The 23,537-nt window shown below is 40.5% G+C and overlaps 1 protein-coding gene across 2 annotated transcripts in view; it reads left to right on the top strand.

The window, feature by feature from the left end:
* LOC135502981 (adenosine deaminase-like) overlaps nt 1-23,537 on the top strand; it is a 110,640-nt gene that overhangs the window by 52,162 nt on the left and 34,941 nt on the right. For both annotated transcript variants that reach the window (XM_064796217.1, XM_064796216.1), the window contains exons 3-4: nt 9,734-9,856; nt 19,819-20,060. In XM_064796217.1, coding sequence (XP_064652287.1) covers nt 9,843-9,856; nt 19,819-20,060 — 256 coding nt within the window. In that variant the 5' untranslated portion in view covers nt 9,734-9,842. The remainder of the gene's footprint in view (nt 1-9,733; nt 9,857-19,818; nt 20,061-23,537) is intronic.

Below are 23,537 nucleotides of genomic sequence, written 5' to 3'. Positions count from 1 at the left end.
TAAGCGGCCGAGAAGTAAAGTAACACCACAGGGGCAACGCTTAGAGAGTAATCTTCATAACACTAGAGGCCTGTCGGCCTGGGAGCTTCGCTGGGTTAGTGGTGGAGGTGTATTTGGAGTAATGCAGTGTGCTGGTGACATTTCCAAATTCACAAATCTCCGCCTCGGGAATTCCCAGTATTTCCCAGTATCCAGAGTTCCATTTCGCGGAAATCTAGAGTCTCACTCAACGCGGTAATTATGCCGTTTAGCGCTGAGTACACGCCAGGCTGTACACTTCGCTATAGTTGGTGGTTGCTGCAGTGCGCGGCAATGGCATATCGAATCAGGATGGAACTAAGCATTACAAAGTGGATTGTAAGCGTTTTGAAAATGTTTCTTCGCCGGGAGTTGGCTGCAAAAAGTGCATAGCAGATAAAACTAGTTTTTTGTCTAAATTCCTTGTTCATAATGTAATAAATTGCCATGCCCGACTGGCAGCATGACTTACTCCTGCGACTTGCCCAGAAAATTTTTTACACTGGAATTGTTTACAGGCATCTCATGCGGCCGCAGGCGTGATCGCGCCCGTTTCCTGGCAGTAGTTTGCGGGCACAGGCGTGATCACGGGCGCGGGCGTGATCACGCCTGTTTACTGGCATGGCCCACCCGCTGGACAGCTGGCGGGAGTGAAAAAAATAGTGCCCGTGGAAAGGGTTGCGGGAGTGACTGATGGTGCCCGTGGATTTTTCTCATGGCAGGCACTGGCATCCTGACCCTGCCTGACCCCATTCATGTATTAATGGACAGGAGACTGCCGGGTCGTGTTTTTTGATCGATAGTAGGTTGGATTATCATACATTAGGGATTCTTTATGGATTTTTGGCTCACCGGCACGGTGAGTCTATGCAACACCGCAGTGTCTGTCGTCCGTCGTATCATATTTCAAAAACAGTGGCACGTTTCTCAATCGATTGGGCTATGGACTTAAAACTTTGTATGCATGACCCCCTAGGTCAGATGACCTTTGACACTGAATTTCTGTCTGGTCTGATTCTTGACTTGGCCACCAAGGGACCAAAACTGAAAACATAAAAAGTGTGATATCTCACTTATTAGGGATTTGTTTTTGATGAAATTTTTATAGGATATATCACATATCATACATGTTTTTGATTTGACCTTCTTTTCAAGGTCACAGAGGTCTGTTGGCGTAAATTTGCCGTTTGAGTGTAACTGTAGCACGTTTCTTAACTGGTAGGGCTATGAGCTCGGAAGTTTTTATGCGTGACCCCCCTAGGTCAGATGACCTCTGACAGCAAATTTTGGTCTGATCTGATTCTTGACTTGGCCACCAGGGGGCAAAAACTGAAAACACAACAAGTGTGATATCTTACTTATTAGTGATTTGTTTTCGATGAAATTTTTATGCTAGGTACTCCCAGCCAAGATACATCACATATCATAGAGGTTTTCGATTTGACCTATTTTTCAAGGTCATAGAGGTCAAACGGTGTAAATTGGCCATTTGAGCGTAACTGTGGCACGTTTCGTAACTGCTAGAGCTATGGGCTTGAAACTTTGTACACAAGACCCCCTAGGTCAGGTTACCTCTGACACTTAATTTCGGTCTGATCTGTTTCTCGACTTGGACACCAGGGGGCAAAATGGAAAACCTAAAAAGTGTGATATATCGCTCATTAGTGATTCGTATTCGATAAAGTTGTCATGGTTGGTACTCCCAGCAAGGATACATTACATATTATACAGGTTTTTGATTTGACCTACTTTTCAAGGTCCATTGTCAATTAAGTCGTTACCTAAATACCGGTGAGCACAATGGCCCCTGGCCTTTTCATTTTGATTAGGTAGGAACTTCTTATGATTCTATTGTTTACTATATGGCCTTTTTATAAATTTCACTAAATTGTTGAGAGGATTATGCTATCAATGCCAGTGGGTTAAAATGGAATATTAATGATACTATATTGTAGGTATGATTGTTAGCTTCAAAGTATATGTCACTTGTAGTACATTCTTAACTTTTTGTATCTCTTGCCAAAAGTCTATACACCATACGAATACCTTGAAATGTTCAGGGGGATGCTGGAAAAAATTGTAGACCCGTAGGAGCTGAAGGGTAAAGTAATAAAGACATTATTACTATTACCATATGTGACTCGCTCTACCAAAACTAGGCGCTTGTCGCATCTGAACTTGACAGGTTGATACGGACTTGTTGTTCACTTCCCTATTGTAGACCTTTTGTGAAATGTGACCAAATCAGTTTGTAATAGATTTCACAAAAGGTCTACAATAGGGAAGTGAACAACAAGTCCGTATCAACCTGTCAAGTTCAGATGCGACAAGCGCCTAGTTTTGGTAGAGCGAGTCACATATTCTCAATCATATCAATGAACTTCCTTGATCATCATTAGCACTTTCTTACCTTTGCTTTACCTTGATCGACCAATAATCATAAGCGCCTAATCAGTTGTTGTTGGTCTTGCATGATAATACTTTGCAAGGAAAATTAAAATGTTTTCTCGTCATGTTTTACAGGGATGATCGACAGCTGCCTTTCAACGTTCTGGTGACCACATCAGTGATCACCGAGAGAGAGAGGAGAACCAAACAAACACCTTGCACCTCCCATCAAACATCAGTGCTCACCTACGCGGTCATCAGAAGAACCAGTCGATTCTAGTATTTCATTCTTTTCACTGTAATACTTAACTCAAATCCATAGATTAAGTAGAGAAAACAGTATGTGAAAGTTGGTTTACAAAAATATCAGTGTATCTGTTAAGTTTTTACTTGCTATCAATGCGGGCTAAGAAAATCATACCCCTTGGACTTCGTCGTCTGTATACTGTTTTTAAAACAGTGGCAAGTTACTTTTCCGCTAAAGCTGTGAACCTAAAGCTGTGAACCTGAAACTTTGTACACATAATCCTCCAGGTCAGGTGACCTCTGACACTATATTTCGGTCCGATCTGATTCTTGACTTGGCCATCTGGGGCAAAAAATGGAAACCTAAAAAGTGTGATATCTCTCTTATAAGTGACTCGTTTTCGATAAAACTTTTATGGCAGGATACATCACATATCATACATGTTTTTGATTTGAGCTAATTTTCAAGGTCACAGAGGGTGAACTGTCAGGTAGTGAGGGTTATTTGATGATCTGGGCAGTGCAATTCGCGGCAGGTGGCGATTCCAGTGGGCGTTATTCTGATGTCAGTAATCAGAATATGTCCCTGAGAACTGATAGTAGTGGTGTAATCTGAATAATTACGCAATATGATCCGGTTAACAAAAAAAATTACATGGTTAGTATGTTCATAAATGAGATATTGCACTTTTTACGTTTAGAAACATGCCATAGTTACACTTAAACGGCCAATTTAGGCCATTTGACCTCTGTGACCTTGAAAATTAGGGCAAATCAAAAACCCATACCATATGTGATGTATCCTTGCTCGGAGTACCTACCAAAAAAATATCATCGAAAACAAGTCACCAATAAGCGAGATATTGCACTTTTCACCTTTTTAAAACGTTTTGGCGCCCTGGAGGCCAAGTCAGGAATCAGATTGGACAGAATTTCGGTGTCAGGTTATATGACGTAGGAGATTCTGTGTACTAAATTTCAAGTTCATAGCATTAGCGGTTAAGAAACGTACCATAGTTATACTCAGAATGGCCAATTTTCGCCATTCGACCTGTGACCTTAAAAATTAGGTCAAATCAAAAACCTGTATGGTATGTGATGTATCCTACCATAAAAGTTTTATCGATAACGAGTCACTTATAAGAGAGATATCACACTTTTTAGGTTTCCACTTTTTGCCCCAGGTGGCCAAGTCCAGAATCATATCGGACTGAAATATAGTGTCAGAGGTCACCTGACCTGGAGGGTTATGTGTACAATGTTTCAGGTTCACAGCTTTTGTGGTAAAGTAACGTTCCTCATCTAACAGCCGCTTCGTCTTGCATGCTGTAGCCATGATTCAGCCCAAAAACTGTTGACAGTGGTGGCCGGTAGTGTTCTGAAACTAAAGTACACTGTGCTGACGATCTATGGGGATTCCCCATCGAGTTTTGGAGTGTTGCCTGGGCTTAGGTGAGTCATAAACATAGGATGCCATATAACATCTTACGCAATGCACAGCCTTCAGGCCAGGACGTCATATATTGCGACTTACGCTGTTAACAGGTTAAGACCGCCACACAGCCACACACTCACAGTGTGGTAGTCTGTATCCAATCAGTGGTTTCAGCAGGATAACTCAAGAACTAAACCACATATCGCCCTGAAACTTTGAGGGCTTGTTGCTATGTGTAATGAATCAAAAGTTGTTCAAATCTGAATTTTGGCCTATTTCTAAAGTTTGACTGCAAATCAAATGTAGTCCGAATGTCGGCTCTTGGCTAACAACTGATGATGCAGGAGGTTTTGCTCATCCACTATTCCAAGTTACCCGTCGATGATCACCACGATATACCATACTACCAAGCTCCAGTGCACTCGCAACTTCGAATCGATACTTGAAAAAAATCGATTCGAACTCCATTGCAAATCCGCCTTTGGTGGACAGTATCTGTGTATAGGCCTACACAAGTTGTAAATAAAGATGGCTATCGCCGAAACTGGTTATGAACCGCTCATTGCACTGCATCAGAAAAGTGTATGCAACTCTGAGGTTACAAAGGTTGATGCTCAGACTTTGTAGATATGACATGACATTGCAATATATTCCTGGAAAATTCCTGATGGTTGCCGATACATTATCGCGAGCGTATCTGCCTTAACCTTTTCAGTCCCAGGGGTATACCATGCCCCATGCTCGGGTACATTTTTAACAACAGACAGCCGAGACAAGACCACCATAGATTTTTTAAGCCTTTTAGCTGTTAAATTGTCGATGTTTGACCGTGTCACATCAAATACTGCGTGGGGTTGTGAATCTGAAATTTGATATGATATTCCGGACAGTCGGGCAAGTAAATGATGAAAAGTAAACTGGTAGTTGACCACGGAAATTTTTTGATAATCGACAAATTGGCCAAACGTTGATATTTTCACTCTTTTCAGCCAACTGGCAGAAAAATCTCAAAATACTATTGCCAAATTATCCAATTTCAAATTAAATTTTTTCTTCAAATAATTTCTTTATACCTTTTCAATACCTTTCCAAATATGCACTTGACAGTTAAAGACATTAGCTGCGCTTACACCACGAAATATTGGTGGACCAATTGCACTTACACCACCACATTGCCGCGACAAATTGGTTCGGCAATCCATTGCCGATACAAATTGCCGAGCGAATTTGTCCCACCAAGCTTGATGGTCCAAATTCGCCCGGCTTGTTAAAAGCTCGGCTTTGTCGTGGTGTACGCGCAAATGGTTCGGCAATTAGCTAGTTAGATGGTTCGGCTAGTTAGATGGTTCGGCTCCAGGCGGCGCTTTCGAAATGGCGCTTTCTGCCAAGGCTTTCCGCGTTCTGCTTATTGTTTGCGCGCCATCTGTAGCCGGATTTTATAACTAGCTGCAGCGCTGGTGTAAGCGCTTGGTGGATTTTCGATGGTGCGGCATTGGTTCCCGAACCAAGATTGGTGGTCCATTTTCAGGTGGTGTAAGTGCGGCTATAGTCGCGTTTAATTTATAGGTCTGGAACCTCCAACCAATGAATATTCAATGGTGGTCTTGTCTCAGCTGAGACAAGACCACCATTGATTTTTTAAGCCTTTTGACAGTTATATTGTCAATGTTTGACAGCAACTCATCAAACACTGCATGGGGTTGTGAATCTGAAATTTTGATATGCTATTCCGGACAATCGGGCAAGTAAATGGTGAAAAGTAAACTGGTAGTTGAACACTGAAATTTTTTGATAATCGACAAATTGGACAGACATCGATATTTCCACTCTTTTCAGCCAACTGGCAGAAAAATCTCAAAATCTCAAAACCCTATTGCCAAATTACCAAAATTCAAAATTAATTTTTTCATAAAATAATTTCTTTATATCTGTAGACTTGCCACAGCAAATATTTTTTCAGTACCTCTCCAAATATGTACTTGAGAGTTAAAAACCTACTCGCGTCTAATTGATAGGTCTGGACCAATGAATATTCATTGGTGGTATTGTCTCAGCCTCGTCTTTTTCCTGGACGCAGCCATGTTTTTCAGGTGCAAATTGATGGATCAAGAAATTGATGACCACTGGACACACTAGTATATTGGTTTATTTTTCAAACAAAAGACGGAAGCATCTGTCAAAATAATGAACATACAAGGCATGGTAGGCGGATACAATGGTAACTTAAGCAGGATGCTGTCCCGCCTAGGGACTCAAAAGGTTAAATGGAAACTGGTAAAACAAAAAAACGGAATTGAGTAACATATTGCCATGATCCAAGCTGCAAAACTGTTCAGTGACTCTATGTAGGAACGAACAGCGAGTGAAACCGCTAAAGATGTTTTCATACCATCCATTTTTAATCGCCTCCGTGACAACAGTGAGCTGAAACCATACTTTCATGTAAGATCAGAGTTAACTGTCATAGATAGGGTGGTGTTGAAAGTTCTCAAAGCAGTGGTACCGGCCACCTGAAATGTTGCAAAAAGTACATGAAGGACACCTTGGACAGGAAATGTCATGCCAGAGCGCACCAAGTTGGCCTAACATTACCAGGGACATTGAGAACTTTTGCAATAAATGCAGTGTGTTTCTTAAGTACAGATACAAGCAGTCCAAATAACTGCTTCAACCACATGAGGTTCAAGTTCCTGACATTGCGACATCGAGAAACCTGACCAGTAAATGCGCTATAGATAAGTTGAAATCCATCATGGCAAGATTCGGAATTCCTAGAACTTAGTGACTGATCCAGGTTTGCAATTTCACAAGTGTAGGCTTTTCAAGGACTTTGTGCGCGATAATATGGATTTGAGCACATTGTTTCGAGTCCAAAACATTCTGAGAGTAATGGAAAAGCCAAGAAAGGAGTCCAAATTGTGAAAAGGTTGTTGAGAAAAGGTAAGGAGTTAGATTAAGACCCTTATCTGGCTTTGTTGAGTTACCGAAACACTCCTCTCTCAGGTGGTAAGTCACCAGCTGAGATTCTGATGAACATCAAATTGCGTGACAGATTGCCAAATGCAACCGAGTATAAGACAAGTAAGATCATGAAATCTCTGAACATTAAACAAAAATAGTGTGTTATGATCGCGGGGCTAAGAAACTGAAGCCCATTAGTAGCAGTGACATTGTGCGAATCAGAAGGGAAAGGAATGCAAAGAACAGTTTCTGGACTGACAAAGAAAAAGTGTTAAAACAGGTTGCGCATAATTCATTTCAGGTGTTGCTTGAGAATTGGTTCAAGGCTGAGATGCAATAGGCCTTCTCATAACATCCGAGAACTTTCAGTTCAGACTTGCGATCTAGGAAGGAGAATCAAGTGACAATACTGTGAATGTGACAAATCATTGATTGCCACACCGCATGGACAATAATAATACTGAACAGTCAGTGCAATCCTGCACAGTGCAACCGCACACTCTTCCCACTGTGGTGCAAACGCTATACTTTTAATTTGCTGAACTTTACACCGCTTGATTGTTTGATTATGGTTTTAGAATTGAAATTTACATCTGCACTGTTGTGAAAGAGTACATGATAAGTAAAGGAGATGTACCGTAATGTAGTATCAAGTAGTATTGCTTTTACGACATTGATGTAGGTCGTTGTATGACAACGCCGTCTATAATAAACGCTTCACGTCAACCCGGTATAAGGCGCTGGTTCATTATGATACACATACCATCTAACTGCGCAAACCAAAAGAATCGCTACTAAACTTTGGAAATCCTGGTCCCCTCACGATGCCAGGCTGCTTAAGCGGCCACTTATGAGGCGCCATGTGGGAATTAAATTATTTGGTTCTATTAATTTTTTTTAATTTTGATTATTTAACAAACCATCATTTCGAGACAGTTTGATTATTTGAAACCACGGATATTCAGAGAATGTATTATTTGAAAACAATAAAGTTACGTTGTTTTATTGGATAAATATAATCAAAAGAGAGCAAATTCATTGTTTGAAACAATATCGATAGGAACAGTAAATGGTTTGAATACAATTGGAATAAGCAAATTTATGGTTTGGAAATAATCTTGACTTCGTTCACTCATTTATTTCGATATATTTGCTTATTTCAAATAATTTCTTCAAATAATTTAATTCCCACATGGCGCCTCATAGCCACTAGGAAGTTAACCCTTTGAAGCCTGCTTAATGTGAGCCCCATCCTCAAATGCAATTAATTTGAGATCTTGAATTTGAGATTTCACTGATATCGATATTGAAATATCAAATTAGAACAAATACAGCATCCAAATTGACAAACCAAAATCATTAGAATGTATTTCAAGACCAACTTCTTGATGATAAACTGAAGAAATAGGAGTGATATGTTGGCGTTGATTAGTTAAAATACAATACAGTTAGGTCAATTTATCTTTTCATCATCATGTTTTAAATGAAAGCCTAACCAATACAGTGCGGAGATCAGTGGTTAGGCCTTGTAATTATATGGACACCCTTACACCTTGTAATTTTTTAAGCTATTTTGGTGACATCTTGTCTCATTATTTAGCCTAATTTTTCCTGGCAAGCCATCAAAGTTAGTTGAAATTTCAGTGGCCAAATCTGAAGTATGTGTCTGATTCTCTGTCTTCACATGAAAGTGTTCGAGTGTTTCAGGCATTAATTCATGGCATTAAGGAGCAGAATTGGGCATTTTGAGGTGTAGAAAAGGCTTCAGGGGGTCAGTTGCCCCTTTAAAATATCGCTTTCGATTCGTGAACTGGGTTAATGTGAATATCCAGCAAAAAAATCAAAATGCACATCATGAACATTTGCAAGAGCTCAGCTTTTGTCATACTTGGGAATGTATATTATATTTACTTTAAAGAAATACATTTTTCAAAAAGAAACATGTTATGAAGATTATATTACCTTTAAAGGGAAGCTATGGGAATAAATTGATGCAGCAAAATGAAATACATACCAAGTTACATGACAAACAAATACTCTACACCAAGGATATGATGAATATTCCTGGATAGTGTAGAAAATTGCATTTAATAAGCAGTTTGCGGGGGTAGCCATGTTTGTTCAAATCTCCCGGGCGAATGACGTCACGGATGCAGGGGGGTTTTTTCATCAAGGTGAGTACTACTTGTTTCCACTAAGTTTCCAGACCTTTTTTTGCCCCGGTACCTTGGCTCAAACGCATAGGGAACTAGACCTGCTCGTTCTTCTGCTGATGCACGGTTGTAATCGAAGGATTCATCGCCGGACATCGACGAAGAACCCGAAGAAATCAAGGAACTGTCATCTGCCATTCCAAGCATTCGCCATTGTTCAAACAGCTGATTATCACAATGGCTGCATCCATGACGTCATTGGCTCTCCGTTTTGAGGAGAGACCAGATTAAAGTCCACCAAGATGGCGGCATACTTGATTCAAAAATAAGCAATTAAAATAATCCGTTTCACTCATTAATGTTTGTTTATTTATAAAACCAAGCGCCACAGTTGTTGTTAATTATACGCAGTTTACGTAGATGTTAGGGTTGTAACTGCTGGTCGAATGGGGAATAATTACCATAGCTTCCCTTTAAAACAGACTAAATATTTCTACACCCTATATATCAATTTTCACTCTTCTTGTTGTAGAAAAAAGGGTATCAAGCTTCCTGGTGCCAGTTTGGAGGACCTGAAGGCAGCTGTCGAGATAAGGGAGCTTGGCAATCTCAAGAAATATCTAGAACCCTTCTTAATATTCATGCCTGTTATTTCGTAAGTACAGTTATGACAGTAATCTTACTGACCGCTAATGTTTATAAATCATTTTAAAAAATTAAAAAACAAAAGGAGCATGATGACTGGGCACAAAAATTACTATGTGTTACATCGAAAGAGCCTGAGTGGCACAGTCACAGTGGTGATTCAAATTTTACTGTGTGAGGAGTAAAACTTCCCATTCAAGCAGACAATCTTTCTCAAGTGGGTTATAAATCTCAGTATGCTTATAAATATAATAGCAAGTGAAGTCATCCTTAATTTTTTTCAATTTTTCTATAACATCACATGTAATGTATGAGACACAGTAATAAGGCTGTATCTATTACATATGCACAAATAACAAAATATTGTTGCGGTAAAGATGGCAGTTTAACGATTTTTGTTTCTAAAATATGCACTTACATTCTACCAACTACTTGGTCAGTACTTGGACAACAAATTATTGAAATAAAGGCGGACACAGACTACACACTGTTTAAAGTTCTAGGTCACCAAGTATTGAAGGCAGATGTGGCCAAGTTGGTCAAGTATCCAAACAGTGCACAGACAGACTAACATCTACGGCCCATATTCATAAAGGATGTTTATACACTGATTAGCTTATACTACGTTCACACTGAAGGCGAATTGAAACCGCTTGAGAGCGCTCTCCGGAAAGCGGTTTGTAAAATCCGGTCGCGTCACACTTGGGTCTTAAAGCGCATTCAAATCGGTTTAAAACAGGTCACACTGAATACGCATTAACGATGCGCCATCTATAATTACATGGTTGAACTCACTCACAGTTATGCTGTGGGCATGCTCAGTGCGAACGCACTGCTTAATGCGCATTAAGCGCGCCACACTACGAATTCCAAAGCGGCTTCAATGCGAATTAACCAAAGCGACTTCGTTGATGCGCATTAAAGAACCGTATTTGTTAAAGCGGTTTGAAAACGGTTAAAACCGACCTGAGTGTGAACACCCAATACGTATTAAAGGTTTAAAGCGGATTCAATTCGCTTTATAACCCCAGTGTGAACACAGTATTAGACAGGTCTATCTTCTAAACAGTGTTTAAAACAGGTTTGTCCATGACTGCATAAATACCCCTGTTTATCGCATTTCATGAAGGGCGATGATCGGCCGATTATACGTCTGTGTCTAACTCAATGATTAGGCCCTGTTTTTCTCAATCTGGTAAACGAAGGATCATGTAATCTGAACACGTAACAGGTCGAACAATTCACCAGCATGGCCAGTGTGGACCGGAGTGGCATAAGGCTTTCAAGATTCTACACACGTCACTCATTTCCAAAATGTCGAAGAAACGAGCAGACAATTTTTCGCTCGAGCAACGTTCGGGATTAATTGAATGTATCAAAGAGGATGAAAGTGAAAGAAGACAAACGAACCGATACGATTGCTAACCAAAAGAAGCAGACCGCTTGGGAGGCTATCGCGAAGGAGATGGCGGCTCTTTTCCCAGAAAGGGCGAAAACACCGTTGAAGGATTTATGGCGACGGATGAAAACCAAAGCCAAGAATACAGCTCGGGCCGTCAAGATTGACATCATCGAAAGGAGGAGGTGAAGCCGTGACAGAGGATCTTTCAGATGAAACGCAGGCAATTCTCAATATCATCATCGGGGAGTTGAAACAGATCCACAATGAGTGGGATGACGACAGTGTTCCTGCGGACGGGTCTGAACCAAACCAGCAAATTTCAGATGATTCTGAGGTCACTGAATACGATGTGAGCGAAACGTTCACCACAGGATGTTCATCAAGTGTTAGGAGTACTGGTGGTAGGAGCACTGAAACTCGCGATGCTAGGTAAGTCAAGTACGTAACAGCGCAACTACGATTGGAAATCATGTACCATTGCCACAGAGGTCAACAAACATAACAAAGGCCTCTAAAAATGAAGAGGAAGAATGTGATACTGTTATATTGAAATTTTCATTTATTGAAAATCTGATGCTTTGCTTTACATGTATCTTCTCTATTTGCAGGAAGGCACTGGTCTGGTCATTTCCTTCCACATCGAAAGAAACTAGGAAGGAACCTGTCATACCTGGTAGTACCAGTACTTCAATGAACATGGGAAAAGGCAAATGTACATCGAAGAGTGACAAACCTAAGACGTACGTACACATTTTCTTCCTGTGGGGTAATGTACATAGGCCTATAATAACAGTTAAAACAAACGAAATTAGAACTTTCGACATCTCGAAACCGGAACAGAAGATGCTACATGCAATCTCCTACTCATCCACATTCATCTTTCAGGCAATCGAAACCTTCAGCTGTCTCGTCTGCTGACTCTCGCAGCACCTCACCGGTGCTATCCAAGGCCGACACTGCACTTGGCTACCTGAAAGAGGAACACGAGGCAAAGATGATACTGATTCAATATGAACAAGAAGCTGCTATGGTAAAGAAGGAAGCTGCTGTAGAACAAAAGAAAGCCGCTATGTTAGAGCAGGTCACCGCGAAATCGAAGAAGACCGCATTTGATGACAAGGCTGAATTTTACATAGAAAAACCTAAGAAGCTTTGTATCAACCTGTAGTCAGTGTAAAGATTTTTTTGAATAAATAAATCTTGATACCCACTGGAAGTGTTCTCTTATGAATCTGTCTCTGAAGAGATTGCCTCGCATATGCGCCTCAACGTGATGAGCCGCCAATTCTGGCTGTTCGTACCGTATTGGGCGGGGGTCGTCATCTTGCAGCAGGATGGCATCATTTCGTTGAATGGCAAGGTTGTGAAGACAAGCCGTGGCTACAATAATAGCCTTACTACCCTGCAGCTGAATAAAACGTGTATGATAAATATACTCCCGGAGTTTGTTATTGCCTGTGCTTAAAGGCTGGAGAGATCGACAATTTTAAAGTTAAAACATGATATTGAGATGTTCATAAACTTACCTGACATCGGAGGGAATTGCGGTCGCCAACAGAGTGGAATCGTTTCTTCAATATGCCATACGCTCTTTCTATCAGACCTCTTGTCCTCCTTTGCGCAGTGTTATATCTCGTTTCCGCCGGTGTTCTTGGATTACGAATCTGTGTCATCATATAGGGTCGGCAAGTATAGGCTGGATCCCCGAGTAGGATTCCACTCAACCGGATGAAGCGTTCCTTCCCTCCACAGATCGCTGCGGAAACACGACGCACCACGCGACAACACGTAGCTTGCGAGACACCACTTGAATCCCCAAATTCGATTTGAATACAACCAAAAGGATAAAACCGGAGTGCAACAGCAAGTTGCTCTATCGGAAGAAGGGCTCGATTCCTTCTCGTGGGATGCTCTATCTGGGGTCCAGTTAGGTCAAGAACATAACGGAATGAATACTTTGATATTCTGTATCGCCTTATAAATGCCCGATCAGTGTACTCTTCAAGAGGGTTACTACGGTCCACGTAAAACGCCAGGCGGCACTTCCTGCCCAGCCTCTGCGGCTTCTTCCGCAGCAAATTCGACCGCAACTAGCGCATCCATTGTACTCTCGACGCTCGCCAGAAGAGAAATGACCGACTGATCAGCAGTTAAACAAGCCCCTTTCGACTTTTAAAATTTCTTTTGTCATCCTTAAACAGGCGATCTTGTTTAGCAACCGCCTAAACATGGGACAAGCTAATCACCCTTTATGAAATGCTGTCTAATTTGTGTGCCCGATTATCACCTGTTTAAACACTGTTTAAACAAGACAACAGTGTTTAACTGAAAAACATCGTTTATGAATATGGGCCTAACTCTCTTTTTTAATTGAATCCATGCATCTGCGGTGGGCTACCCAAGAATAAAATCCCCTTGACCTTGATGATTCTGGATGGAAAATACAAAGATGGCTACTGTTGATATGCTGACAGTGCTTGTCCAGAGGAAGAGACGGGCAATTTCGATTTTATTTAGGGATTTGATATGCTTGTTCTTGTATTCTTTAGACGTGACATCCCATATCCCTGGTCGATCCTGTACCAGCTCTATGAGTTTGAAGGTTTCCGCTGTAGATATGTTACAAGTATCTGCCAGAGCTCTTCTTCTATTCAGTATACAGGATACTACTGACAAAAGCCCACTACACAGTATCTTCAGACACAGGAATGCAATCTGGTATCACTCAAAACACCAGAAATGGCCCTATTTTGAGGTCATTACCATTGACCAACTCAGTTTAGATACCAACACACCTGTCAACAACGGGCCAAGATAAACAAATTGCTTGGTAAGAATAGAGCAGTCTCCCTCAGCGGCCAACACTTGGCAGAGTACCTCCCCAGTATCAAACTACTTTGCAAAGAAAAAATTGTGGACCAGACACACTGCCATGGAAGTTACCTGAAGGGATGGTATCAATTAAAACACTTTAGATAGATGGTAGTCTGTTCGCCTTTACACAAGGATCAAAACTAAAAATACAAGATAGTCATCAAGTTGCCTGTAAGAATCCCCTCAGTATGTTAGAATTATAAACTATAAATAGATTTACAAAATTTACAAATTTCAGCGAACAGGTGTTGTCCTGAAAGTGTCCGTAAACTTCTGTTTTAAAACTTTCCTGTGCAGCAGGGTATCTGCCTGAGGGTGAAATGCCCCAGTATAATTACTTTCTCCCAAAAAATGGTTACAGGAGGAGTGTTGAATTCAGGTGCCAGATGCCTGGAAATCCCAACGGCGACTAGGGGTTCGTAGAGTCCAAAGTTTCCGTGGGGAGTGCATCCAGTATCAGGCTTTGCCTTATTGCTCGGTCCCAAATTATGTGTCTCCGCTTGTTTGGGCATGTTTGTGGATATTTCCTATTTGTTGCTTTCTTAAAGTTATATTTGAAGTTCTATATCTCTGTTACTGCATTCCAGCTCTTTGGGGCTCTCAATCTTTGAGAATGTGCTTGTATTGTTCTTGCTGATCTTGCTTACCAGTGTACTTGAAAGTGTAAATCACTTGTAGTTTTCAGTCGATTTTTTTTTCAATTAAAACATATTATAAGTGGTGGATATGTACAGATAGTACCAGAACTAAGTATTATGTCGTACCGCCATCGAATCGTACCCTGGTCATGTCCTGGCACTGTACTGTCCTAGGTTGTTCCGATGAATCGCAGTACGAACCGCGTTTCGACACCCATTGGCTCGTATCGTCATAATTGTCGGGTCGTACTTGATTTTTTTTCGGTTCGTGTTTAATTTCGGACCGTACCATGATTTACCTCAGATCATAATTGACATGTTGTCTGTCAGTTCCTGACCAAAAAAACTAAATCACCATCACCATCATCGGCTCGTGTCGTATCGTATCGTACTTCAAATCATCCGTATTACATTCTTAGTTTCGATGGGTTAATTTTTTCTAACGTAATTTGGCGGGAAATTGAAGTTCGTTTATCATGAAGAATTTGCGAGAAAGTTGATATTTCACTTTCTTGACAACATTACAGCCAGATCCCGTTAGCGAAGGTTAAAAAGCGAACCTCAGGCTGCAAAGGCAAATGCCTTGAGGCCGTGAGGTTGGAGTTTCTCTTTGAATTGCCCGATGATGTTGTTATTAGGGTAATCAGGCGTGATCAGAGATTAGCGCAATCTAGCCTAATCTCCTATGGCATGTCTGGCTGACCTACCACAGCAGGTGTTACAGAATTTGTTATCGTTACTCCTGCCTGTAAGTGGCACATCATCTGACAAAATCAGAGTGTACTCAATGTAGGCCTAATGGCAATGCTTCAGATGAAGACCTGATTGGTCCTGTCGGATGCTTGTTTCTATATTGCAATATTGTAGTTGATCATGGTGCAGGATGTAACTGCTTTTTCGGACTGTTTGTTTATAGTAGGCCTATGTGAAAAAAACATTTTTTTTTTTCATAGTTTTTCATCAGACTGGTTAAAACATGTACCTTGCTTTTTACGTTAGGCCTGTAAACAATAATGATGTAGGGGCCTTGAAGGCTTTAAACAATATATTGTTCCGCCCTGCGAATAGCGATCGTGTGCAAAGCGGTGGGACAGAATGGGGTACAACTAGATTACCCTGGGCTCACTGTTATCCATCCGAATTTGACCACCCCCACCCTTATACTCTAATGCCGTGGTCACACTGGGGTTTTAACACGAATTGAATTCGAATTAAAACGTTGATACGTATTGGGGCGTCACACTCAATTCGGTTCATACCGATCTCAATCCGCTTTAACCAACACGGTTCTTAAACCGAATTGAATGCGAATCAGCTAATCCGAATCAACGAAACCGTATTGAAATTTCAAGTGTGACGCGCTTGATACGAATTAAGGTTTTCGATCGCACTGCGCATGCGCCCGGCGCATGGAAAGTGACCTTTGACCGCGGGAACTAGTGCTCCGAACCAGTTAACTGATGTATTTAAATTCATTAACTCAAATCGTTTTTGTTTTGCCATAGAATAGGGAAAAATCAACTCCCTTGCACGTGACTTGCATTTTCATTTCCTGGCAAGGTATGTTGCCGCCGGTTCGTTGGTCAAAGGTACGCTGGTCAACAACATCGTTGCGGCGGGGTTTTCCCCGGTTTTGGCCTCGTTTTCGAGGGCGAGGCCGGGATTCTCCGCATTTAGCGACGGTGGTGTTGACTCGCTGAGGACACTCCTCTTTGACCCGAACTTTGGCAATAGGCATGGCCGGGAGATGGAAATGGTCAAGCACCTTTCGCGATTTTAACTTGTTAATAATGACTGTGTGATACTGTGATATTATATACTTATATGTTTTGTACTTGTAAATTTTATTCTCCCATATGGGAGGTTAATAAATAATAATAATAATGATAATAGATGGCGCGTCGTTAGTACGCATTAGTGTGGCGCGTTTTAAACCGATTTGAATGCGTATTCGGGCCAGTGTGACGCGACCGTTCTGAAACTGGATTAACCAATTCGTATTCCGGAGAGCGCTCTACGGAATACGGTTTCAATTCGCATCCAGTGTGAACACACCATTAGGAGAGGAGCTTTGCCTCTATCTCGACCTAACTTGAAAATAGTACACATCCCTGCGACCTATATAATGTATGCTATTGCGTGGCCTACTTACTGACACAGACTCCCTGTAGGCTGGTCAGAACTATCCGTCCAATTTCAACTTAAGCTAAAAAAATTGCAATGCATCAGGTGTGGATATACTGCCTATCCTGCAATGTCCAGTTTAGCATGAAGCATGCTGTTTCATCTTTACCTGTTCTGTTTACACACAGACCATGCAGACCTTGGCCTAGGAATTTTATGGTCAGTCTGGGGTGAAATCCCAAGGTGTATTGTAACAGTGACAAACAGGAATATTGCTTCAAATCTGCCAAGGGTTTGTAGAGTGACTTTGAACGAAAATTTCATGGACATCAGATAGAAACCAATGCAGAAGCATACACTGCTTCTCTGCATCACAATCATTGAAGCAACTGTTCCTTGGCCAATCCATGACTCATCATTATATAACATTATATAACAATTCATGGCACGAATTCAGCAACACATTGAGTGCATTCGATCTAATCCACATACCCATATTGCACCAAGTGTAATGAACCCAGTAAGACAGGTAAACCTAACACAGCAGGTGGTGTCTGTAGTGCAATAGCAGATGTCTAGGAGGAAGGCCTTGGAGTGCAATCAATCAGCTTATCTGACCTATTATAAACATCCAGCTGAGAGGCATTCCACCTATTTTGCTCATCTTTCGCTAACGGGGTCTGGCGGTCATGAACATGGCAAAATGCGTACGTTTTATCAAGCTTCTAACTTATCTGTAAATATTAGCATTTATATTCTAGCCTTAGCCAATGATTATCACTTTTGACACATATGGAGTTATGACATGTTTACAATCGAAGTATGTCCCACTCGCGACAAGCGCAAGCTCGTCAGCCGGGCAGTGATTGGTCAATATGGGTGACGTCAATTAACATCGAGCACATGGCTAATTTAAGGTGTTTTTTTTGCGTAATGATGTTAGGAATTTCTCTCACCTACGTCATAGATATTCTATTTAAACCAGGCGAGTCAATCAGTTGAGATTGAGACTGATCCGGTAATACGCTTAGCATTAACCAAGTTGCCATTTAGCGAGAAAAATGGCAGTGTAAATCAACAACGTGGTGGGTCAGCCTGTGCTGGCTAGTATCATATCGTTTTGTCGCATCGTGCCGTATTCAGATGATACTCAGGCAAGACCGAATCGTACTCCGATTTCTATCGGCTTGTACTATATATTTTATCGGACAGTACTTTGAATTTCTTCGGGTCACGTGCTGGTTTCTCTCGGACCGTGCGGTATGCGCACAGTCAATACGGTCCTCGGATCGTTTTTGGTTCCTACTCGGACTGTACAGCAAATAAACCATACTTAGTTCTGGTACTCGCTGTATTAGTATGTGAAGTTTTGCTGCAGCATTTTTTTTTCAACTGGCACTATCTCATGCTGACAGTTGATACCAGTTGTGTACAGTGGGGCTTACTTTTATCTGAATGGTCAAAACTATTCGAGAGTGATGCTAGCTATACTATTAGAATATGACTATAATTATCTGGTATGTTTGGCATGTTTAGAGAGGGTGCGACCAAGTGCTGTTGAATTGATATTTGAGAAGGGCATGACTTGCTGTGCACCTCACCCACAGCCAGCAACAGGGCACGTTTGCTCACTCTTGAGTCTAGAAAGTTGAAACTTGGTGTGTGGATGTCTTATGACAACATGACTTGACACAAAAAAATCATAGCCATTACACCTACTTTCTTGGCTCCTGGCGGCCATCTTTGAAAACCTTATTTTGTCAATATCTCATGAACGTTGATAGCTAGAACAATGAAAATTTTAATGGTCAATACTTCTGATGAGACTACAGGACATTGATATACATGATTTCGATTTGACCTTCTTTTGCAGGTCGCAGTGGTCAATATTTCAGCGAAGGCAGCTCTTTTTGTCATTAATTGTCCAAGACTCTTAAAATTTGATATCTATACACCTATTGGGCATCTGTACATATTAACAATAACTTAGGTCAATGCGACCTTCTTTTCAGGTGAAAGTAGGTCAGGTCATAAAACTCAATGTCAGTTATATCAAGAAACCTTCAATGTGTGATCCTCAAAGGTGCATCATTGATCGATATGATCATGATTGACATAGAGCGTATAACATTTTGACCTTGACATAGTTTCCAAGGTCAGGAAGGTCAAACTCTAAAATTACACTGAAGTTGATACGTTTTACTTCTATTTGTCTGAGATTCTTCAAATTTTATATGGAAACACCTGTTGGGCATCTGTACAACTTGATCCAATTTAGGTCAATTGTGACCAATTTATCAAGTTCACAGATGTCAAACTCTAAAATTGTCATTGACAGTGCCACATTTTGTCCTATCTAAAAGTAAATTTAACCTTCATATTATGTCATTCCGTATGCAACTAAATGATTCCCAGGTGAGCACAATGTTCCCAGCACATTTCATTCTCACAGTTGTCTAAATTTTTTTACCGAAGGAATGGCTAGCTCAAGTTGTTTCAAACTTTTTTCATGAATATTTGTTTTAGACCAAACAGTACTGCCGTAAACAGTGGCCTCCATCATTGACCAAAAAGTGTGCTGAAAATGTAATTTTATGAATTATCATTTGCTTAGACTTCATCGAGGCTTTGGGAAAATTCGTCTCTTAATTACATACAGGACAAAACAGTGACCGAAAATCATACCAAAGGTTGAAGTGTAAAAACCAATTTCAGACAAGGCAATGCAACTATATTTGAACACTTCTGACAATTTATCCATTGTATAGCGTGCGGTCCAGCAATATGATAAATTTCCGTATCACGTTGGTATGCAAGAAGACATGGTCATTGTTTTGGCCGACTGGAGTCATAATGTAACGGTTCCATTGTTTCCTGCTGCTGTATCTGAATATGGTGATATTTGTAGGGTGTTAATATTTGTTTTCTCTTCAGGGGTGATCCAGAGGCAATTCAGAGAATAGCGTATGAATTCTGTGAAGATTGTTCACACCAGGGGTTGCTGTATGTGGAGGCTCGCTACAGCCCACACTTATTGCGAGAGTCTGGGGAGACGGAGAAAAATGCACTCAACTCCGAGGAGGTCGTTAGACTCGTAAACGAGGGATTCACGAGAGGAGAGAAAGACTTCGGGGTCAAAGTTCGGAGTATTTTGTGCTGTATGCGACACATGACAGGTATGGGATAATGATCATTGGTTTCATGATGGTCATCCTGTGTTTTACCTCACTTACCTGGCGTGCAATCATGTCAGCTTGTCTCTTGCATCAATCCATGGTGAAAGCATGTTTTGCACACTTTGAACTGTGAAATCTTTGTGAAAGTTTTCTTTTTTCATGATTTTTTGCTCACCATAGGGGAGTCTATACAATACCGCAGTGCCCGTCGTCGTCGTCGCTCTCCTGTTTCAAAAACAGTTGCATGTTTCTTTAACTGCTAGGGTTATGAACTTGAAACTTTGTACACAGGACCCAGGTCAGGTGACCTCCAACACTGGATTTCTGTCCAATCTTATTCTTGACTGAGCCATCAGGGGGCCAAAAGGAAAGCCTAAAAAGTGTGATATCTCTCTTACCGATGACTCGTTTTCGATAAAATTTATGGTAGGTACTCCTAGCAAGGATACATCACTAATCATTAGGGTTTTTGATTTTACCTAAATTCAATGTTATAGAGGTCAAATTGCGTAAATTGGTCATTTGAGTGTAACTATGGCACATTTCTTAACCGCTAAAGCTATGAACTTGAAATTTGGTACCCATGACTCCCTCTGTCAGATAACCAGGTCCAATCTGATTCTTGACTTGGCCACCTGGGGTCCAAAACTGAAAAGGTAAAAGTGCAATATCATGCTTATCGGTGACTTGTTTTCGATAGTATTTTTATGGTAGGTAAGGTACATCACATTTTTTGCGGGGTTTGATTTGACCTACTTTTCAAGGTCACAGAGGTCAAATAGCGTAAATTAGTCATTTGAGTGTAACTATGGCACGTTTTATGAACTGGAAACTTGGTGCCCTACGTCAGATAACCTCTGACACCGAATTTTGGTTTGATCAGATTCTCTACTTGGCCACCAGGGGGCAAAAAGTGAAAAGGTAAAAAGTGCAGATTCTCGCTTATTAGTGGCTTAATAATATTAATTATTAGTGACTCAATAATATTTTTATGGTAGGTACTCCAAGCAAGGATACATTACAAACGTATTTTGATTCCACCTACTTTTCTTGGTCTCAAGAGATCAAATGGTGTAAATTTGTCGTTAGGCTTTAGTATGGCACTTTTCTTAACAGCTGTGACAATTGGTCTCACATTTGGTACACATTATACGGTACCCTATAGTAAGGTGTTCTCAGATGCTGACATTTGGTTCGATCTGATTCACTGCTTGACCAGCAGGGGGCCAGATCTGAAAAATTTTAGAATGCGTTTATTGCTCTACTACTTGCTCGCTTGCCACCAATCTGATATACGTATTATATGTCACTTAGGTTTCTAATTTGATCTACTTTTCAAGGTCACAGAAGTTAAATTGCATAAAATTTCTATTTGGCTTTATATTATAGCATGTTTCTTAACCAGCATGAATTCTTAATCACCAAATATCTATACGGTGAGTACAATGGTCCTTGGCCTTTTCATTGCTGATGCTGTGTTAAACAGAAGCTTAACCCATACGGGGGCACCTAAACAATGTCATCAGTTATCACCATGCAGCCGTTAAGAATGACCAATTCGCATGTTTTTTCGCCATTGTCTGTTTGATTTCGTCTTTTCGATGTATTTTGAGGGGTTTTTGTAGGGTTTCTGATGGAGGGACCAGGCCAGCTATGGAGAATGCTAGGGAAACATGAATTATGAAGTCCATTATAGGGAATAGGGGTTAGTTTATGACTTTATTTGACAGTATATCATCTCTACTTTCAATTCAGAGTACTACAGTGCGTATTGGTCAATGTTTGTAGTTGTGAGGGTTGGTTTTGCTGGCCGACACCCCCTGGGCCCTTTTTGGTGAATAAGTCCCTTTTTGGCTCACCGTCAGGGGAGTCTATACGATAGCCCTGTGTCCGTCGTCGTCCGCATCCTGTGTGGCACGTTTCTTAACCGCTTGTGCTATGAACCTAAAAAATCTTTGTACACATTATGACCTAGGTCACATGACCTCTGGCAGCGAATTTCGGTCCAGTCTGATTCTTCACCTGGCCATCAGGGGGCTAAAACCAAAGCCTTAAAAAGTGCGATAAATCGTTTATTACTGATTTGTTTTTGCTAAAAATTTTATGGTGGGTACCCCTAGCAAGGATACATCACATATCATACGGGTTTTTGATTTGACCAACTTGTCAATGTCACAGAGGTCAAACTCTAAAATTTGACCGATAGTGGCACGTTTTGTCTTTTTTTTAATATTTTACTCTTTATTAACAACAGAACATACATATACAGGTATAACAATACAATGATACAAGAGCTGTTTTTATTTATTTTACAATCCTGCCCTGCCCTATTACCCCCACCCACCCACACACACACCCACCCACTACCACCAATAACACCATCTTTCAGTCTGTCCCACTCAAAACTGGCTGTCCTGTCCATATTTATCAGTCCAAGTTTTAAAGGAAATCGAATGTTGGGTCCCATTTTTCAGAAAATTTTTCAATGTTTTTATTTTTATAAGCTATTTCTTGTTCCAGTTGCCTTATGTATTTAATTTCATATTTATATGCCTTTAGGTCTGGTGCCACCTTTTTGTTTCTACACTGATGTATAAATCGTTTTGCCAACATTATCAAAGTGTGCGAGAGGTGGTTATCAGTTCCATGAAATACTGTTGGAGCATTAATTTTAGTGTGCAAAAAAAGGTTAATGCAGGTCATAAAATCATTCCAGAACCTTTTGATTATTTCACATTTCCAATACAGATGATATATATTTTCCTCATAGATATTACAAAATGTACATAGGTGATTTTCTTGAATTTTCCATTTCGTTAGCCAGAAGTTATTAACCAAAATATTGTTTAAAAATTTGTATTGAAAGTTTCTTGTCGCTGTTCCTAGTGAGTATCTATGGCACCTTCTAAATATGTCTTCAATAGTTTCTCCATCAGGAATTTTTACATACTTCACCGTTCTCACTTTTGGACACTCTTTATGGCTTTTATCCAAGAATTGACAATAGATATAACGTGTGAGGGATTTTTTTAATGGTTTGATTCCTACTGTATAGATCTCTGCGTTGTTCAAATTATTTTGTTCTTCTTTAAATAGGTTGAATAGCTCTTGCTTGTTTTTGATAGCTTGGACAATTCCGTACCAGCTGAACCACTCTTTTTGATGCAAACCTAGTTCATTAAAATTTCTTACCCCAATACCATCAGAGAGATCATGGATAGTGTTTATCCCCTGCTCACTGAAGGGTTTATAGTAAATTGGTTTATGTCCGATTTGTATATCCTTATTGTACCATATGTAAGATTTTTTTGTGGCTGATTGTCCAACTTCAGACCAGCTTTTCAACAGTTCAATGTAAAATTTTGGCACTTTATTCTCGATTTGATATTCTTTCAATGATTTTATAGAGTAATTTGCAAATAAGAGTTTATTTATTTGTAATCCACAGTCAATGAGGAAAGTTGAGAAACACTTTTT

The sequence above is a fragment of the Lineus longissimus genome, chromosome 19 (genome assembly GCF_910592395.1).
Source record: "Lineus longissimus chromosome 19, tnLinLong1.2, whole genome shotgun sequence".
NCBI lineage: Eukaryota > Metazoa > Nemertea > Pilidiophora > Heteronemertea > Lineidae > Lineus > Lineus longissimus.
This window is presented reverse-complemented; position numbering and strand designations above follow the sequence as displayed.